General features: G+C 41.8%; 1 protein-coding gene across 2 annotated transcripts in view; it reads left to right on the top strand.

Annotated features, from left to right (window-relative positions):
- The first annotated feature begins 20193 nt into the window (after positions 1 to 20193).
- MB21D2 (Mab-21 domain containing 2) overlaps positions 20194 to 21528 on the top strand; it is a 105039-nt gene continuing 103704 nt past the window's right edge. The window contains exons 1-2 of one of the 2 annotated variants that reach the window (XM_032482043.1): positions 20194 to 20496; positions 21059 to 21263. In XM_032482043.1, coding sequence (XP_032337934.1) covers positions 20404 to 20496; positions 21059 to 21263 — 298 coding nt within the window. In that variant the 5' untranslated portion in view covers positions 20194 to 20403. Of the gene's footprint in view, positions 20497 to 20574; positions 21264 to 21528 lie in introns of those variants that run through there. The other variant, XM_006178951.3, reaches the window with a different exon arrangement.

Here is a 21528-nt window from a genome sequence, read left to right on the forward strand (position 1 = left end):
ACTTTGAGCAAGTCATTTCCCCTCTCTGGGGGAATCAGCTACATAATCTTTCAAATGAAAAGGTTGAGTGAGATCTCTAAGGTTGAGAATTAAGTGAGACAGCACCTTCTGAAGCTCTACCTCAATTCTTTAAATAAATAAGTGAAAGTGATTCCATCTTCAGCATGTCTATGAGTGTACACACCAGGAAGCGTGTTCCTTGACCAGAGACACTAGGACATGCCTTGGTCACCCAGATCTCTTCTTTCTGAATGGTTCTTATTTTAGTCCTTTGAGAGATGAACTTAAATGACCAGCATGGTGGTTTTTTCCCTCCCAAATCCAGTTTGTAATATTATTGTATGATGAGAACATGTATCTAATGCTTTTCCCAAAGTTATCTATCTCCATTGTCTCGCCCTTCTAGTTTTTCTCTAAGCCTAGAGCTTCTTGACACATTTGTTCTGAATTTGTGGTGACCTGCTTATTCCAAGTTTTATTCTTTTAGCAGCTGAGATTAAAATGGTCAAAATAATGAAGTCATCATTGTCAGTCTTTGGAGATTTAGATAAAATAGGACAGCATTCTCAGACACTAGGGAAGTTAGGGGCCTGGGGCATTGAGAATCTCCCTGCAAATCATCATGTTTCTATCTTGGAACAGAGTTTAAAAAAAAAAAAAAAAAAAAAAAAGGCAGAGGCTGGTTCTTGGAATGCCCTAGCCTCTTTTTTTCTAAGCCTCTTCCTCCATTCCACAGTGCTCTCCCGTTCACTTTTCTCTCCCGTGAAAATCTGTCTTCAGAACGAGACCGGAAGGCAGGAGAGATGGGTTCAAGCCCAGTTCTGGCACTTTATAGCCCTGTGGATTTTAGTACATACCTTCTGTCCTTTGAAGGTCAATTTCTTCATCTGTTCCCATGATTACAGTCTCTTTCATTGATTATTCATGGTTTCCACTAATTAGTATGTAAGATTCTTGAGTTAGAGGCAATGCCTCATTTACCTCTGTGCCCCTGACAAAGGCCCACTATGGAATTTGGCATAGAAAGGTGCTCTCTCTCTGTTTATACTGAATTCTTATAAATCTCTCCTTGACCCTGAGGGTGTCATCCTCTCTAAGGTTTGCCAGGTGGATTCGTTTCCTAGAGCTACTATAATAAACTAACACACACTTGGTGGCTTAAAACAACAGAAATGTATTCTCTTATGATTCTGGGGCTAGAAGTCCAAAATCAAGGTGTCCACAGGGCTATGCTCTCTGAAAGCTCTAAGCAAGGATCATTCCTTGCCTCTTCCTCGTTACTGAAAGTTGCTGACAATCCTTGATGTTCCGTGGCATGCAACCACATCACTTTAATCTCTACTTTCATCATTACATGGCCTTCCTCCCTCTGTGTCTGTCATTTCATGTCTCCAAATCACTCTTGTCCTTGTAAGGGCACCAGTCATTGTATTTAGGGGACAATCTAATCCATTATGACCTCATCTTAACTTGATCACATCTACAAAGATCTTATTCCAAATCAGGCCACAATCATGGATCCCAGAGGGAGGTGAATTTTGGAGGACCACTGTTCAACCCAGCACCCCAGAACACCTCTCTATCCTTACTCTTTCCACCCCATAGCTTTGGACCTTATCTCCTGCCCTCTGCCCTCATCGTGAAGAGCCCTTCCTCCGAACGATCCTTCTCACTGGAGTCATGATGATCATACTCATTGTTCTCCTTGACAATTAGTTCTCCTCCTTCAATCTGTGTTCCACCAAAGTCTGCTGTCAGACTAACCTCATAAAAAGGACAGTTTGGTTATTTTCACTCCCCTGCTCAAAATCTTTTTGATGGCTTCCATTGCTATAGCAGAGGAGCCACACTTCCTCAGAAGGACCTTCACAGACTTTTCCACCGATGCCAACTCTCCTGTCCAGTCACACCAACACAGCACTCCTCCACGCAAAACTGGAAGTGGCCTTTAATTCTATCATCTGCCCTTTTCCTCCTTCATCATGTCTTTCTCTCCATCTGAAAGCCATTCTCTTGATCACAGCATGTATTTTTTCCACCACTCCTGAAAAGCTGCTTCTTTTTCAAAGTCTACAAAGGTCCCCACCTCACACCAAACCAGAATAGTCACCCCTGCTCCAAACTCCCCTAATATTTTGTACTTCACTGGACAATTTTCATCCTCACATTATTTGTGATCGTGCTACTTCTCTTTTGACTAAAACACAAGCTCTTAGGAGCAGGGTCCCTTGCTCATTCCCTCAGTGTCTGGATCTTATGAGAAGACAGTATATTTTGAAAAGAGGAAGGAAAGGTGCTAAAGTAATAATTTTCAGAAGGTGCTTTAGGGGGCATGCAAATATTTTGTGTTTCATTAACAGTCAAACTGATAAAAAAAATTCAAATGTCATCTTTACTCTTAATTTCAAATTTTCATGTTTATAAAAATAGCTCACTTCTTTATACTAAGGAAGTGCTATGCATTTGATATTACCAAGTACATTAACATTCATAAAATGTGTTTCTATCACACAAGTAGGTTCTGGGTACAATTTTATTGCATTTAAAAAAATTATGAAAACCAGGATAGCAGTGGGGTCATGTGTTGCTCTCAGTAGATGAAGTATTTGCATTTCCTCTTAGACCCTCTTAATCCCAGGAGCCATAATGATGGTTGAGATTTTTTAACCCTCTGTGTGAGATTAAAGGAGAGGAATGCTTTAAGGCCAGAGCAGAAAAGTAATGGACTTTGGAGTCCCAAAGACTGTGACAAATCTTTGCCATTTATTAACTGTGTGATTTGAGGGAAACTATTTAATGTCTCCAAACTCGTGTTTTTTTCCCTATTGACATAGAAATGAGCTCTAACTCATAGGATTGTTGAGAGGATTAAATAATATACTAAAATGAGTAACATATGAGACACTTAATAAATGTGTAATCCTCAATTACAAGGGTTAGTAGTGGTGAGAGTTGTCGTGTGTGTGTGTGTGTGTGTGTGTGTGTGTGTGTGTGTGTGTGTGTGTGAGTGTGTTTCCCCCTTGCCTGGTAAAATGAACCAGTAATTCTAACAGCAGCTGAGAAAGTGGATGAGGAGGGCCTTAACCTCTAAATTGCCCCGAGGGAGAGTTAGCTAATGAAAAGCCACAAGAGTGAATTATCTGCTGACTACACTCTTTTGCTGAGGTACAAAATTACTTTTGTATAGATACCCAGTTTGCTAACTATCTTTTAAAAATCAAATGAGAGCTCTTCCTAAAGTCCTGGTAGTGACCAAGAAAAACGTATTAAAGGAAAAGGATCAGATTTTACCCAAAGATCAAGAAGAACTCATTTGGAAATAAAAGAAGGACTTGAATACATAATGTCCGATATGACTCCTGGAGTAGGTAAAGTATTTTCTTGATGTCGTCCCCTTCTTTAAGATTTGAGTGGGAAAAAAGGAAGAGATAACTCTCAGAAATAGAAAAGCCCACTTCCTGAATTACTTTGGAGCTTTAGAAGGTAACCAGTGACTGATTTCTTGCTGACAGTCCTTGGTGTTGCTTGGCATGCAACCACATCACTTTCATCTCTGCCTTCATGGTTACATGACCTTCTTGCCTCTGTGTGTCTGTCTTTCACGTCTCCAAATCTCTCTTGTCCTTGTAAAGGCACCAGTCATTGGATTTAAGGCCCAGCCTAATCCAGTGTGACCTCATCTCAGCTTGATTACATCTACAAAGACCTTATTCCAAATCAGGCCACAATCGTGGATCCCAGGGGGAGGTGAATTTTGAAGGAACACTGTTCAACCCAGCATCTCAGCACATCTCTCTATCCTACTCCTCCCATTCCATAGCTTTGGACCTGAGTAGCTGGGCTTCAAATTCTCCTTTTCTCCTTCCATGAGGCTGCCCTTCTCTACCCTTTTATGGACACCTGTGTGTGTGGTTATAGGACGCAAGAGTCTGTGTAAGTATGCTCTGCTCTTTTGTGTATAGGTTTGACTCATTAGTCCTCGAGGCTCTCACCCACACAGCCAGCAACATCCAAGTACTTTCACTTTTGTGACCAGAGAATCTGGGGAAGCATTCATGCCCTTCTATTAGGGCTTTTCAGGAACCCTCTTCCTGTTATGTGCACCTTTCTAACAGTAAGTTCTCAGACCTAGAGTCTTTTTTATCTCCATTGCCTTAGACCTCAAAGAACTTAACCTACTGTCTCTTTCTAAAGCTCAACACCACTTCCCACTCTACCCCTTGGACAAGTCACCAGAGCTCTAATTTTAAATGTTTTACTATCAACCAGAATAGAGCACAGATATTAGCTAACAGAAATTACATGGGAAAGATGGAAAGTTTCTAGCATCTTACAAAGTGTGTAGAGCCAGTGTCCAGAGCTAGTGTTGATTTCTAACTCTTTGCTTTCCATCCTTTGCTTTCATTATTCCAGGAAAGCATGATCCAAAGTGTGATCCCCCGTGGGGAAGTTCCCCTGCCACACTTGCACGCACGCTCACACACATGAAGAAGCAATCAAGACAAAATAGATGTTCCTGGCTCTCATGAGTTTAACTTTTGTTTCTGAAAACTCTAAACTTTTCTTAGGAATTGTTGACACAGGGCATACTCAGTGCTGTGAAGGGGACAGGAATGAAATAATTAGGGGGTCAGATTGTAAGAAGGGACTTTATTTGGCTCATTCTTATACCCCGGTCTCTTAGCATCCTGCCAACCCCACCAGCAAGTTTGATTTGGAATCAAGCCAGCCGCTCCCTGGTGGTTCTTAAGCTGCCTAGTTTGGTGTCTCTGAGAGGTTTGCTGCTTTTCTTTCACCTTCAAACTGCCAGAGGCAACTCAGATCACCAGCTCTTCCCTGTCCACAAACTCTAGTCAAAGATAAGGAATTTAAAATCCTGTCTTTATATTCAAATAAACACATGTATATTGCAAATAGAAAGCAAAGTTCTTATTTTGGGTTGACCCTTATGCAATTGTCAATATTCAACCATGTTTGGCCTCTAACGATGGCAACTGCATATGGTTTAACCTGATACCTTTTAAAGGTAACAGAAATGTTTTTCTTTGGGCTTCATCCCCAGGCCTAGGAATGAAACTTTTCTTTCCACTGACATTAGGGATATATCAAATAAAAGTCTGAAAAGTGGCACTTTGCTCAATAAAATTTATTTGGTGGTTTTTGGAATATTCAGTGGTGGTAGGAATAATTGGCTCTAACTCAGAAATGGCTCTCTTTCCAGCTAATTAGTGCTGGATTCTCAGCTTCTTTAGAGTCCTTCTATCTCACCTGACCCTAACATTTTCCCCTTTTCTTTTTAATCGATCTTGTTCATATAGATGTGTTCAGCTTCTCTCATTTTCCCCCATAACCCAAAGCCTAAGAACTGATGAAATGGACACAAATCCACACCATATCCCATGTGTCTCCAGGTGAATCTCTCTCTACACTTTCTCCCGTGAGTGAGGCAAGCATAGTATTTTCTTAGGGGACTAGGAGAAGAAGCTGGGCTGGAGAAAATAAAATGTAGTTATGACAAGTTGATGGGGCAGACTGATGGACATCTAGAAAATCTTCACATATTATCTGATTCTACTTCTCATATTCACTGAAGTTTAAATTATGTGATCAGAAATCCATTACTCCCCTCTTTCAACCTCTCTCTCTCTTTTTTTCATGTGTAAAATGTAAGGATTTAACTGAAGGAGATAATACTTCTGGGTGTGTGTTAAAGTCATACTGAGATTCTACAACCAAAGAGCATTCATACATGGTAATAAAACTAAGAGCAAGGTAAAAATACATAAGCTAGGCTCACTATCAACAGGGGACATCAGTTGTTGTCGTTGGTGGTGAGGTCAACACATTTTTTTCCATATTCTGCTACATACTTGCTTTATGGGTCTAGGTTTCCAGCTGTTTTACAAAGATTAATAACCCATAATATTTGATAAATGCAAAAGCAAGGAAAGTATTGAGAGTGCTAATAAGAAAAGGCACATGATAATTATATAAATAAGGTAGGGTATATTAAAAATTTTAAGTGGCATGATTCACTAGACTGCAGGAAATTTTCTGAAGACAAAGAGCTATTCAAGAAGCAAGTGCAAGGATCTGTCTCTGCCTTGGCAATCAGCGATAATCATTAAGAGCAACAGAAAGGTGACTGATGAACCTGAGTACCACTTGAGTGTGCAATATTAGCAGCGATGTGTTCATTCAGGACAGAGAAGGCTATGAGCTCACTAAAGAGTTTAAAGGCAAAGAAGCATACCCTTGCTGATGAGATTTGTCACAAGCTATGAAGTATGTGGGTTGAAGGACCTCAGTAAAGAAAGAGGGAGTGTAGGCATAGAAACTACTAAAGAATTCCCCATACTTCAGAGGAGTTATCAAGGAGGGAGGTTGCCTGACTCAACAGATATCCAGCATATGAAATAAATTGGTTATTTTTAGAAAAGATGTTGGAGGACTAAGGTATAGCTATAAGAAGAAGTGAACACTTGTTTTAAACTTTGAAGATCACACTTAAATTCTAGGTGGTGGAAATGAGGATGTGAATGATAAGATTAAACCCCTCTGTATTTATTAAGGTAATACTCATTCTCATTGGCTTAATACAGTAAAGGTATATTCCTCATTCGTGTAAGAATTCAATATGGGTGATGCTTGTGGGATGACTTGCTTGTGCAGAGATCCAGGAACTCTGTTCTCATGACTAAGTTCTCCTTTAAGTTCTAGGAGCCTCTCCATTCACCTAACAGATAGAGAAAGGGACTCTGGGAAAGCCACACTCACCTCTCTATATCCACCCACAAGAAGAGACACACATCACTTCCTCATGCTTCCCATTGGCAAGAACTAGCCAGATGCCTCCCATACCAGATGCACAGGAGCTGAAGCAGGAAATATCAGCCCAGGCTGGGCATCACTTCCTAGCGACAACCCTACACTATAAAGTAGTCTTTGGGGATTAATTATGCAGCTCTGCTACACCTTCTGATTCAGTTATGAACAAAAGGATTTACAACTAACTTTCAGAACCCAACCTATCTGCAAATAGAAAACTTCTGTGGTAAGTACTCAAAAATTGAAGCTATGACTCACAGCATTGAGTGCCTGTAAAATGACTAAAAGTAATTTTGAAAGGAACAGACTATAGTTTAAAGAAAAGAGAGGTGTTCTATTTTAGACTGTAAGTGTGTTAAGTCAAGCTTGGGTAATGCGTGTGCCTGTTTTCTCTCCCTTTGAGAAACAGCTCCACCCTTATTCTGTAAATATTGTACTCAATTTATACAGTTAACGGAGGTGGGAGAAGGACTGACTAGAGTCCTTTCCCTACTTCTGGGCTTGAATATGACCCAGTCCTGGCCAATCAAGCAGCTTCATCCCTGTGGCCACAGTAAATTTTCAGAAATGAGCACATGACCTAAGCTGAGCCAATGAGAGCTCACTCTGGTGCCTTTTCTCCAGAGGCTTTTTCTCTGGGGCCATAATCTCTAAAGCCCATGTAAGCTGAAGCTGTTGACAGCCATTTTAATGCTACATGGAGATAGAATAAGAATGAAGCCAATCCAGAGAGCTGATGGCATTATCTGAATGCCTAAACAACCATAAGCAAAGTCCACTACTTGAACTTTCTACTTATATGAGCCAATAAATTTCTCCACTTACACTTGTTATTTTCTCTGCTTAATTTGATTTGAATTATTTCTGGTTATAAAACCTTCAAAATTAAAAGTGTCCTAACTATGACACTTGGTTTGAATTTGTCGTATCTTTTCATCCTGTTGCTATACTAAAACCTTTAATGGGCTCTTTAATTGCCCACAAGGCCAAATTGAATCTCTGATTCACTTTCAGAACCTTCCACAAAAAGGGCTCACCTTCCTAATCCAAGAACGTAAACCTTAGATGCCCAAGCACTTATTTCTCATATTGACATCCAGCTTTAGTCCATTTCTGTCTCAGCCTGTCTCAGCCTCTAAACTTCCACTTGTTAGCACAGCTCCCATGGAGGCAACGGTAGTCAACATTACCTTCCGCACTCCTACCCCCCACAGCAGTTCAGTCCTTAGTATGCTACAGAACCCAGAAAGCACTCATCAGGTACTTGTTGAATTACTTTTCCACAAAGGCATTTCTCTGGGAAGCAGACTTCTAAATTTTGAACAGTCTACATTTTTTTTCTGTTTGAGAGGAGAGTAACTATCTAACTAGACAATTTGGGGACTAAATTTACAGCTTGAACAAAGTGCTGAATTGACCAAAGACTTCTTGGAGGTCAGCATTAAGTTGACCTCTTTCTTTATTTCATTTTCAACACAGGTATAGCTCAGACAGCAATTCAGAGAGGGTTTCCCAGTAACTCATCTAAGTGATCTTCTCTTTTAAACGTGAAAAAAGAAATCGAGTTCTTCACAGATCAGCTATCCTGAAGCTGTTAAATACCTGTTCTTCATTATTCTTGATGGACTGTGGTGTATAGTATTTGTTGACTGAATAAATGATATCTCCCTTCTGTTGAGTTCTTTCCTTCAACCCAGGATCTCATTAATTCCTGAAAAATATTAGAAAAAAATGTAAAATTAAGATGTAGTTCCTTACATCTTTAAGTATTTTTATAGTTTTGTTTTTGTTTGTTATTTTGGTGGGGGGAGGTAATTAGGTTTATTTATTTAATTTTTTTTTTAATGGAGGTACTAGGGATTGAACCTAGGATCTCGTGCATGCTAAGCACGCACTCTACCACTGAGCTGTACCCTGCTTGCTAAGTATTTTTGTAGTTTTTATTCACATTCCATCTTTTTAACATGCCCTCCAAAAAAATTTGTAGCTAAGAGGGAAAAATAACATAAATCTTTCAGAGGAAGAAACTAGGGCTCAGAGGTCCTAAAGGTCATACAGCTGGCAAACAACAGACCCAAGGTATCAGGCCTCCCGACCCAGATGTCTCACTTCCCACTCAATGCTCTACCCACTATATTGTCACATGCTTTGGGAGGAGACCAGGAAGGCAGCCCAATGTGATGATCAAGACTATGAAGTTGGACTGAAGTAGACATTGGTGAAAGTCCAGGGTGCTACTTACTACCATATAGCCTTGGACAAGTTACATGGTAGATTCAGTTTTCTACTCTGAAAGCGGGAATAACTCTACAACCTTCCAAGGAGATTGTGAAGATTGAATGACATACTGTCTGTGACTTGGTGAGAGCTTAGAAATCACTAGCTATTAAGGACAAAGTTGTTGGGGAAATGAGGAGTCAGGCAGGTGCAGAGAGTGGTCTGAAAACTGGACTGCGATCTCCATTTGGATGAAATCAACTAGTTATCTCGTCTATTTAACACACTGTGAAGGGCTGCTACTGTGGGAAATGCTCCCTCTTTGGAGAACATTAAGAAGAAATTGCTGGCATTCACTGTCCCCCTCCATGGGTTTATCATTGAAAGATCCCTCAGTGAATATACAAGGGAACCCACCTGAGAAAACTCCGATTAAGATCCCCAAGGAGAGCAGTGGCAGGCTTAGAATCTGAGGGTGGAGGCGTTGGATCTCCACTAATCCCATGCCACCTGAAACTTCCTACTCACCAGGGAATTTCTTGCTAAAGTACTTGTTACACTCTCCCCACATGATGGCACTTTCTCCTTTAATGATCAGCTACACCAGTAGTTTTTCCCACCCCACTTTGTGGTGTGGTCAAGCCCTGGAACAAGCCAATGCCTTCCCCTGCCGTCACACCCCACTGGGAGCCTGATCCAGCTGGAAGTGACTTTTGACTTTTCATACTCTTCCAGTTCCAACCCCAAGCAAGCAAGACTTCTTCTTTTTTACCTCTTCAGATTTGCCTTCTGTACTTTTCTGAGGCCCTGCCTCTGCCCTGCTGACTGTCTCTGAGGATGTCCATTCTTTTTAGGGGAGACTCTGCTCTCTGTCTGAAGGGATGTGACCTTATCCTGAGGTCAGGGTGAAAAACATAAACTAAACCTTGTTACAATACCCATTCTTAGAGGAGACATTTTACTTCACGAAGACCATTAGTTAGTTGGTGGGATTACCATTTATCTTCACCAAGATGCTCCATGTGTCTCTCTTCACACTTGCCCTTCTGAAAGGCACACAGGCACCCTCCTAGACACACATCTACCTAGGCTATTCACGTGCTGTGGAGGGTTGAACTCTGCCCTCCAAAATGTAACCCAACAGTCTGTGAATCTGTAGTTTGCCTGTCTTGCAGGATTGTGGAGATTAGCAATAAAATGAGATAGTACACAATAAATCTAAAGCATTGTGTAAACTTAAAGTAATATTATGATCCTAAACCTTTAGACACTTTCTAATCCTCCCCTCTCTTGGAAATAAAAGAGCATTGTCACAAGACAAATGTTCAGTTATCCACTGTGGAAACTGAACTTTGATCCCTCTTGAGTGTTCCACACATTTGTGAATGTCCACTCTTTGGTGATGTCCATTTATTTAATACTTTTGATCAATAACCTCATTTCTCTCCAGCATCCCTTTTACTAGGTTCTTTGATGGATTTAATTAAAGTAATACACCTTATGGAGTTATGAAACCAGGTGCTTGATGATGTCACTTCCTGGTTTGGGTACTTAGCTTCCCTTTCATAAAGTGGAAGGTAGGAGGGGCAGAGGGGGACTGGGAGGTATAATTTGCTTCTGCCCAATTCATAGTGGTATGAAGCTGAGTAAAGACTTGTTTGGCAAGTGTCTGAAATCCTCTAATTCCTATAATTATTTTAATTTTTAAAAATATTACATTAGCTTCAAAGCCAAGCGCTTTGTTTTGAGTGTCATAAAACCATCAGTTTGGGGAACAAACCCATTGCTAGTTAGGTCATTAGTAGAAAACATGAATTCTTACGCAGGCAAAAGGATGATTGGCTTTAATGCAGGGATGGGGGAAGCTGGTAGTGGAGTAAGGTATAGGCCATGCTATTTAATGGTGAGCTTGCTGGACCAACAGCTAGTCCTTGAAATGAGGGAGGGACTTGGGGCATGGAAACATGATGGCTGAGAGGAACTGTAATAAGTAGAATATATAAAGCACACAACTATGGCGGGGGAGGGTATAGCTCAAATGGTAGAGAGCCTGCTTAGCTTGCACTAGGTCCTGGGTTCAATCCCCAGTACCTCCACTGAAAAAGTAAAAAAATAAATAAACCTAATTACCTCCCCCCTGCAAACAAACAAAAAAAAAATTATAAAGCACACAACTGTGAAATAAAGGAGTCCCAGAGGAATTCGACTTTCTTGTGAAGGCTGCGGCTTATATATCTACTTTCTTTCTACATACCATCCCCCTGACCATAGCAACTTAATTATTGTACAAAACCAAGAAATACCCTCGAATGAGTGGTAGGGAAGCAATAAGGTTTCAATTTTATGATATATAAATCCCCCAGCATCTTGTTTGGGGACATTGATATCTATATGTTCATTAAAAACTAGGGCCTAATAATTTTCTTCCATTTATCAAAAAATAACATGACCTTTCAAAGATAGTTAAATTGAAATAACAAAGATAAAGCATAGTCTCCTTTCTCAGGGATGGCAAAATTGATTTTTGAAGTCAACAGTAGCTTCTGAAAGCAAAAGGCTTTGACTTGTATGGCAAAGTTTTCTGTGTGACTTCAGAGGAGTCTCTTGATCTCTCTGTTTCATCGGCAAATGTTTTAATGTCTTTGGAATGAGTACTTGAACAAGCACTGAGTAATCGCTAGCTAAATAAAAGAGGTTTTGATGAGTGCTCTATATTTCCAGCCCAACTGAGCCACTCAATGTTTCTATATACATCACACATTTCCCTGACTCCACACTTTTGCTTATGCCATGTCTTCCACGAGGAAGTCACCCTCCTAGTTTCCCTTGTCCTAATTCTGCTCATTCTCTAAGGACAAGGTCAACAGTCTTTTGTGTTTTCAGCTTTTCCTGATTTCTTTACCTGGAAATAACTCTTTCTTTCTCCAAACCCTCAAAGATAGCACTCGTTCTTTACCTCTCTTACGGATTTATAGGGCTTCATCTTTTTACATATTTATTTAAGTAAATGGCTTATGCCCTTCCTTCATCGGGCAGGGCCTGTGGATGATTTATTGCAGAACTTGGCATGTGGTAAGCACTTAATAAATGTTTGCTGGGTAGATTTGTGATGGTCAGTGTCATGCGTCAAGTTGACTAGGCCATTGTCGCTAGTTATTTCATCAACCACTAATCAAGCTATTGCTGAGAAAATATTTTGTAGAAGTGGTTAATATTTATAATCAGTTGACTTTAAGGAGAGTATCCTCAATAATGTGGATGGGCCTTATCAAATTAGTTGAAGGGTCTTAAGAAGAAAAACAGAGTTTTCTAGAAGAAATCCTGCCTCAAGACTGCAGCATCAACTCCTGCTTGAATTTTCAGTCTGCCAGCCTTCCCTATAAATTTAGGACTTGCCCGCTTTTCAGGTTGTTTGGGTTTGTCAGCCCTCACAATCGCATAAGTCAATTCCTTGAAATAAATCTCTTCTTGTATATATACGCTATAGGTTCTGTTTCTCTAGAGAACCCCGACTGATATAGCTGGAGAGGTTAATTGTAGCACAATATATCCAGTTTATCATTTTAATTAAGTGACTTACCAAATAAATGTCATCTATATCCATAAAGACAATTCTTCTCCAATTGAAATTTTCTTCTCAACCTGGGGGAAAAAATTAAGTGACTTACATGAAATGTAAGCTCCAAGGGGACACAGATGGCCTTGCCTTTGTTCACTGCTGTATCCCCAGTGCCTAGGACAGTGCCTGACCCATAAGACACATTCAAGAAATAATTGCTGAAATGAAGGAATAAAAAAGACAGCCTTATGGAAAATACCATTTTTGGTTATGCAGTAGGATGGAACTTGCCATCGCATACTTTGTCCCTTGCGCTGACATGTGTGGCAGGAAAGATCCCAGTCCTGTCATTCTATGTTTTCCCATAGGCGAGTCACTTCCCTTCTTTGTACCTCATCTTTCTCATGTGAACAACTAAGATTTTGATCTGGTAAAATTCTGAACTCCCTCTTGCCCTTCTTTAATATCTGTGATGTGTATGTATGGCTATAATAGCCTTCATTTTGCATCTATTTTTGTCATCATACACATTTCAATATTATTTATTGTGTGAGGATTGTTATTTCTTTCATGACTCATGTTATCATCACTTACTACTCGAGATTTATAAATTTGCTCTTTTCCAAAGAACTCAAAAGAAAACTTCAGCTTAGATTTCTGGGACCAGACTTCTTTTACATCTTGGTTGTAAAGAAATAAAAAGACTCCTTAAGGCTTTTTACCAAAACAACAATTCCTTGTCTTCAAGTGCTTTATAAGCTAGTTGTAAAGGCCCATATATAGATTCACCCTGCACCTGGGCTTCAGAACATCAGACCTTGGCTTCTAATTTTAGGGCCAGAAAATTATTTTATAACTGTTTTGTAACCTCTTGTAAATGCTTCCCGGGGTATTTTCTTTGGGTACCTTTGTTCCCTCTCATCCTGTGGGGAGGATTTCTGGGGTCTGAACATACTTGCTGAGCCCAGAGGCCATAGATCCACGCCCCAGGGCCAAGCAGGGGCCGTATCAGGCTTTGCGGCATCCCCCACCAGCCGAGAAGAGGCTGTTAGCCAAGGTATGCCAAGAAGGGGGTCTTAATGCACTTACAGGTTCTCCTCTCTTGATTTCAGGCTAATTCTTTTAGAGCTAAGACCCTAAAAACAAATTCTTAGGACATCCAACTATGGAGTGTCAAGCTATACAGGGCAAGACTAGGGGAAAATAAATACACAAAATGTGTTAGAAATTGGACTGAGCACAAGATTGCTTTGTTCATCTTTTCATGTCAGAGTTGCAGTCTCAGAATGCCACACTTGGATGACAGACACCTTATTCTATCCATTTACACTGAGGAAAAGGAGTTTCAGAAGAGAGAAGGTTCCTCTGACCGTGGAATTAACCAACGGCAAAACCCAGATTTAAATCAGTCTCCTGACTGCCAGCCCTTTACTTTTATCTGAATTTATTTATTCATAATGCATATCTATATGCCTCCACCTCCCCCTAAAAAAATTCTGAGGCAAATCACAATAAAATGCACATACTTATATCCCCAGGGTAGCTTAAATAGATACGAATCATCAAAAATTAAATAGAGTAAGGGGGCTGCGGTATTTTTTCTTTTCTTTCTTTTCTCCTTTCTTTTTTATATTTCTTTTCTTCCTTTTTCTTTTTTCTTTGGTTTTCCACTAGACTATACAGAAGTGCTGGGGAATTATTTAAGAGGTTGGGGTTTTGGGTTTTTGTTTTTGTTTTTGTTTTTTCTTCTTAAAACTACTAACAGGGAAAGCAGAATCAGAAGACATGGTCCAGGAAGTATATTTATGGTTGTGTGTGATAATGTTGTCAGAGCTGAAGAAATGTCAGCATTTCCCTCAAATGTCCTCTCTCCAGGTTTTGCAACTTGGAATTTAAAATGAGCTTTGGACCACAACTCAAGACATCGGGTCTCAGATCAGGGGAAACAGCTCCTTCTATTCATGTACGGTGCTGGGCATAGTTGGGGGTGCAGGGGAAGCTAAGTTTTTCAGATAAACTCGTTACAGTGCAGGACCTAGAGAATCATTTTTTGACTAGCTTTAGTAAACAAAGCAGGCATCACTACCATTCCCTGCTCAATTTTATAGATCTGCTCAGAGAGCCAGCTTCTAGCATTCTAAAAGGAGCGTGTAAATAAAAGTGTTTGGGAAGTATCTCTCTTTTCTTTTTCCTGAGAGCTTCTCTGAATGTGATTTGGGGTGTGTGGAATATGGTTGTATGATGTGTGTGGCATTTGTCTGTACTACAGAATTTCTTTGTATGGGGTGGAATAAAATTGCCTGTTAGATCAGACAGTAGGAAAGCCAGAAACAACGAAATACAGAGATATTTTAAGACTAGAAAAAGAAAAAGACACAATCCTTGATCTTGAGAACTTATGTGAAAATGGATATAAAACACCTTGTGTTTAGAGTGCAGAACACAGTTCTGTCTTGAAGTGGATCTTTAAAGGAAACGTTCTCAGTTATTATTTTATCTGAAAAAGAATCACAGAGTCATAGCTTCTCAGAGCTGAAAGGCACCTCAGGGGTCAAAGTCTAAGCTCTTTACCAACTCCGGAACCTCCTCTGGCATAACCCTGACAGATGGATAACGGCGCTCTGAACACCACCCGAGATGGGGAGTTTATTAAGGCAGCATATTCCGTGCAGAGTGGCTCGCATTGATAGAGAATGCTTCTGTATCCTGGGCTGAAGCCCGAATTTCTGCAACTGCCACCCGTCTCTTCTAGTCCCATCCTCTATTGCCACCCAGAAAAATAGATAAATTCATTTCCCTTGTGAGGCTCTTCATTTAACTGCTCACAGCAAACCAAACTGAACACCTCCAGTCTTCACTGAGAAGGTACTGTGGGTCCCCTCAGGATGGGACCCAAGGTACATACAAGACAGAATGTGGATTGGTGTAGAGGACCTAGAGCTTGGCCTCTTGGCAAGTTTAAGAGCTAGAAGGGGACGGATGGTGCAGTGCCAAGGGATTGGTAAGAGTTTCCCCACAGCAGTCAATGAGGTTAAGACATTTGCAAAGAAAGAGGATTTCTAGGGCAATTAATCCATTTGCTTTTTCTGGCCTGAGGTATAGAGGTCAAGTAGACTGGCGGTTTCCCCAAATGATGATGTATTGAATATTGAGACTTAATTTTTTGTAAGTTATTTTGTCATCAAGTTTATTCAACAAAGGGCCTGAGCTCTGATTTTACAATAGAGGAGAAAGAAAAGGTTTTATTTGCCATGATTCGTGGTTTGGAACATGATTCGAGCTCTAGGAGCAGACTGGGTAGGTGAAATGCTAGGTAGAGTGTATAGCTCTGGAAAACGCGAGAGACTGGTGGTGTTTTTCTGGATTCCCAACGGTTGCTGACAGCAGAGTCAGTGAGGTTTGATGGGAAGAACCTGGGTCGTAAATCAAAGACTTGAGTTTGGGGCCTGAGCCAGCCACCTGGTTCATTCATTTACTCCTTCATTTATCAGACTTGGATTGAACACTGACTATATGCCAGACACATCTGCGATCAAGAGATCACAGTCTTTGCCCACACGGAGAATACATTTGTGTGAGGGAGGCGAACAAGTGAAAAAGGCAGCTACAACGAAGTGTAAGCATGGTGATCAAGTCCAAAGGCAAAGAGTCTGTAAGGAGCCTTCAGGACTTGTGTGTGTGTGTGTGTGTGTGTGTGTGTGTAAGAGGTTCAGGAAAAGCTCTTTGCAGGAGATCATAACTAAATAGAGAGCTGATGGATGACAATTACTAGCTGGTGACTTCACAAACATCACCATCTCTCACTTCCTTATCTCTAAAATTGGAATAATAATAGCAATCCAACCTGCTTTATTCGGTGAGAGGTTTTGAGGATCTGATAAACAGATTTAAGTGATGTGCTTTGTTGAACTGTAAAGTGCTCTGTCATTGTAAGGAAGACAATTGTTCATAATTGTTATCAGATACTGTTGTCTCCCATCTTAGGGTCCATTTTCTTCTTCCCGCAGGTACAGATTTGGCTCCCCTGAGCAGGCAGGAGCAGAGAATACTAGGACAGATTTGGGTGCAGAGATTTATATTGCTGTGTCTCTCCGGAGCTGGACCAACCAGGCCGCAGGGCTATTAGGGCACAAGGTGGAAGGAGAGGATAAAACAAGGCCCTGTGAACCTTGTGAGTGTCAGAGGGGGTGGGCTCCCCTCTGGGGTCACCTTGTTAGAACTGAACAGACTGAGCCATGACTTATCCACCCTTCCCTGGAGACCTCACTAACCGTTCACCTGTCTACTCTCACCAGAGATAAAATTGCCGGTTTGCCCCAAACAGGATCATGTGCACCTGAACACCCTGTGAGCTGCCCAGGAGACTCAGCTCTAGTCATGGTGGTCCACCTACTAGCGAGAGGCAAAAGCTGTAGCTAAGTAATTCCAAATGTCAGAAATCCCTGGTTTATCGAGATTTACACTTTCGAGATCAATGAGTCCATTTTGCCCAAGGGCCACTCTCCTCTTTTGGTTTTATTACGATGCTGGTCCAATTTCATGGCATTTCCCACACCCCCTCTGGTGGTCTGAAAACAGAATAAATATTTACTAAATTTTGAAGTTAGTATGAGAAATAGAAACAGCACTGTCTCTACTATTTAGGCAAGCCTCCTTGCCTTTTCTGTGTCCCAGTTCCCCATCTGCGAATGGAATTTATCCCCCAAGTCCCATCCACCATCAACATTCCCCATGCCTATGGTGTTTGCCTCTCTTTTTTTCTGCCTCCATTTTCAAATCATAAGAAGCTTGGGCTACTTCCATGTGTTAGACTTTTATTGAAAATCCAGCTGCCCCCAAAGACCAGATCCTGTAGCCTGGGCTGCTCTTTCATCCCTGTCAGACCAGAGAATCTTTGTTTAAAATCATAGTTTGTTAATCCGTCCTGTGGATGTGGAGCTTGCTATTTTTAATACACGTGCTGCACAGCCCAGTTTTCATGGCTGAGAGTTTGCCACAGAACTTCAGAGCTGTATTTAAAAACAAACAGCCCCAGGGAAGCAAGCAGAGGGCTTCTTTCACAAGCTAATACCTTTTGGGAGTGGGAAAGGGAAGGGGCAAGTTCTGCCTGTAAGGGGGACAGTAGTTTGGAAAGGCAGCAAGTTTCTTTGGTCTGTTTGATGCTGCAGGAGGAAGTAAAGGAACAACTGACTTTAGTGCTCATTTAGATGGTAGACTCCATTGACCTCTCCTGAATCATTTGTCAAAACTCTAGACATGCACACTTTTATTGCAAGACTGAGAGACTCCTGTGATATCCTCTAATAATTATTCTCTTTCTCTTTCTCTTCATTTGCCTCTCCATATCCCTTCCTTCTTTTTGGCTGTGTAACATACACAGGGAAAAAAAGGCACAAAGATAGAAGCACTTAACTAAACTTAAGCAGAAATATCTACATTTATAACAACTTAAGTGATTGTTGGGAAACCGTAGATAGCTTATGTTGAGATATTTCATTGTAGCAAAAAAAAAAGTCACTTAAATGCTGGCTTCCTGGATTTTGAGACATGGTATTAATTTGTTCATTTATTCATTCAAACATATTAATTGAGGTCATAAGATGAGCCAGGAAATGTATTAAATGCAGTGTTTATGAAGGTGAAGGGACATAGCACTTGTCCTTGAGGACCTCATAGTCTACTGTGAGGTTAAAAAGTCTCCCAAGAGACTAATTCAAGAAATTATGGTCTGATCCTCTTTCTCTATTTTGCCAGTTGGACAAGGGATATTTACATCATCTTATCAGAGTCCTCTAAGAGCATCTAAAAGGTATTTAGTTCACTATTCAGGACATTCTCTAAATATATAAGCTCATTAAAAGTCAATGATTCAGAGAATTCTGATCTGGCTGATGGAAAGTGAACAGAAAATGTAGAAAAACAGAGAGACCATTTGTTGACTCAGTTATTCAAAACATCCAAGACCAAGGGCTGAGGCACAGTAAGACACAATTTCTGCTAACTACCTGTTTTATCTCTATGAAAGTTCGTATCACAAGGGAGGAGCATTGCCTCATTCACACTTTTGGAAATTAACAAAGAAAAAGTGTCTTGACTTTTTTGCCTGAATTCTTTCAAACTGTATTAGGTTGGAGGTTGTTGCTTGCACAGGTAAATCAGGATCATTTTGATTCAGAAAATGACTGTGCCTCAGCCAGCTCTGTCACAGATGCCTGCCATTGATCATGACAGAAGTACTGACAGATGGGAGTGGTTGGGTTTGTGTTGAAGTTCCAACCACTTGCATAGCTTATACTACTGCCCAGTTGATGGTAATACTCTCTCAGATGAGGAGTCAGGGCAGCATAGCAGACCTGCAAAACCAGAGATTTTAAATAGCTGCCCCCGTCAGTCTGCCAGATTTCATCTGGACGTATATCCTCCGTTTTTAATATTGAGTGGGTGAGAAAGCTTGTTTCAAGAGAAGGAAACCAAAAGTAAAAGAAATTGATTGGTTATGCCAAAGTTCTTTCCTCGTCACTTGATTCAATAAACTTTGAGGACCTTGGTGCAGGGACAGATGCTGGGGGAAATCTGAAGATGAGTAAGTTGTAGTCCTTATCCTAAGGAAACTCATAGTTTGAAACTTGCATTAACAGTGATAAAATAAGGTCAAAGCTCATCAGAGTCATGTGGAAGTTTCTGAAAGGGTTCAGTGGAGGTTCTAAGGAGGGACATGTTGCCACCAGCTTGGGGGAGGGTCTTAGGGAAGGCTTTCTGGAAAAGGTATGTATGGAATTGGCTTTGGTGTAAAGTTGAGAAGGGAGTAAGGACGAGGAACAATCCAGGAGGATGTCAGTGGCTAGATCTGTGTTTTGTAAAAGTCACCATGGCAACAATGTGGAGAATAGATTGGAAAGAATTAAGTTTATAACAGCAACAATAGTAGCAGCTAACATTTGATTAAGTACTTATTATGTCAGACATTGCATTAAGTGCTTGACCCACTTTATTTCATGTAATCCTTAAAACAACGGATGAGTCAGGAATTATCATCTCCATTTTATAGGGAAAGGCATGACAGTGTCTGGGCTAACAAAAGAGTTTGTATCCTTGGCCATTAGAACCTAGGTAAGAAAAAGCTCCAATCTTATATCAGGGACTGCGGGGTAGAGACAAGTTGGATTTCGGAGAATTAGAGAGGAAGATGACCTTTTTTTTTCTAAGAACCAATAGGCCTCCTAAGTTTTTAAGTCAAAAGCCTCGTAAACACCAAAAACTCCTCTGAGATCCTATTCTGTCTAAAGGACCATGATTTAGGTGGAATCTGCCTTTTCAAGTGAGTATGACTCCAACTCAGGAATCACATCATTTGGTTTATCACCGTTCACCCAGATTCTGGCACTCTGCTCAAATTGTATTTGCTGAGTAAGAGAATTTCACCTAGTCATTCAACGTTCATTGGAACCTGGGGCAATTCATTGTTTCCCCTCCCCTACACCCACACTTTAGTTTTCCTATCTTTATATGAGAGCAGGCTGGACCTCATTAAGTCATTATGTTAAGTTTAATAAGCTGTTATCCAGGAAAATTAATTACCTAGGGCAAAGGTAGGGGTACTTTAGAGGCCAATGGGAGTGTCTGTAGCGGACGGGGTGGGCACTCAGTTTTGTGTGTGTGTGTGTTTGATACGCTTACTTCTATCGTGTTTGGCAATCTGTGAAAAAAAAGAGCAGAAGATTGTTTTTACATTCCTTAAGGCTGTTTACTTCACCATCTAAAGGCACTGGAGTTCTTGAGACGGAAAGGCTCCCATCGGGATGCCCTCGCTCAGGACACCGCCCTTAAAATCAGACGGAGGAAGACTCTTTCCTCAACGCGCTTGGCAAGTCCTGCCGCCAAAGGGAGTGGAGGTAGGGAAAGAATACGTCCGCACCTCTCACGTTTGCCTGAGTACAGATTGCCAAGTGGCATAGGCGCGCAGACCTCTTATTTATTTATTTTTCTTTCCACTGGGTGCGCTGTCCCTTTAAATGGGGGACGCTGGTGCTGGCTCCGTAACACCGGAGCCGGCAGCTTGTTGATTTCAGAGCTGGTGAATTTCACATTGTTTCCACTTCACTTTCCTCGCCCGGGGGAGGCTCGGGTTAGCGCTACCAGGGCTATCGCCGTTGCCAGCGAGGGCCAGGGGAGGGCAGGGACCTGCAGCATCGGGACCGGCGTGGGGCCGCAGGAAGGGGTGTCGGGGCCACACACACGCACTCTCGCTGCAGTCCAGCTCCTCCTGAAGCCCGGACGCCCGGAGCGCACCGAGCCGGGACCGCCCGCCTAGACGCCCGCCCGCCAGCCCGCCCACGGGCGGGGGTCACCGCCAGCGAGCCCGCGAGGGGAGGAGGCCCAGGGGGGCCGGGCGGGGGGGCGGGGGTGGGTGCTGCAGCCGCCGCGGAGCTGCTACTCGGCGCGTTTTGTATGAAGATGGCGGCTCCCACCGCCAGCAAGGCAGCCTCCCTGGGCTGCAACAACAAGCCTGCGTTCCCGGAGCTGGATTTCAGGTCGGGAGCTCGGGTGGAGGAATTGAACAAACTCATCCAAGAATTCACGAAGCACGACCAGCGGGAATACGACGACCAGAGAGCACTGGAGATTCACACAGCCAAGGATTTCATCTTTTCCATGCTGGGTAAGGAGGAAAAGAGGGAGGTGTGTGCGTGTAATGGGAAGCGGAGTAAAGAACCCATTTCCCCTTCTCGCGCTCTCTTTTCTTCTTGGTTTTCTTCCCGGAGCCAGGTGCCGGGGGGTATAAACCATCTCTGTCCCGCCTCTTCCCTTCTTTCTCTGCCGCAACCTGAGCTGCCTTCCCTCCCCTCCTTACTATACTTTGCTCCGGGTCCCTTTGCCGCCCCCATTCGCTGGCTCTTTTGTTAATTTTCTCACCGGCCGGGGGC

This window comes from Camelus ferus, chromosome 1 (assembly GCF_009834535.1).
Source record: "Camelus ferus isolate YT-003-E chromosome 1, BCGSAC_Cfer_1.0, whole genome shotgun sequence".
NCBI lineage: Eukaryota > Metazoa > Chordata > Mammalia > Artiodactyla > Camelidae > Camelus > Camelus ferus.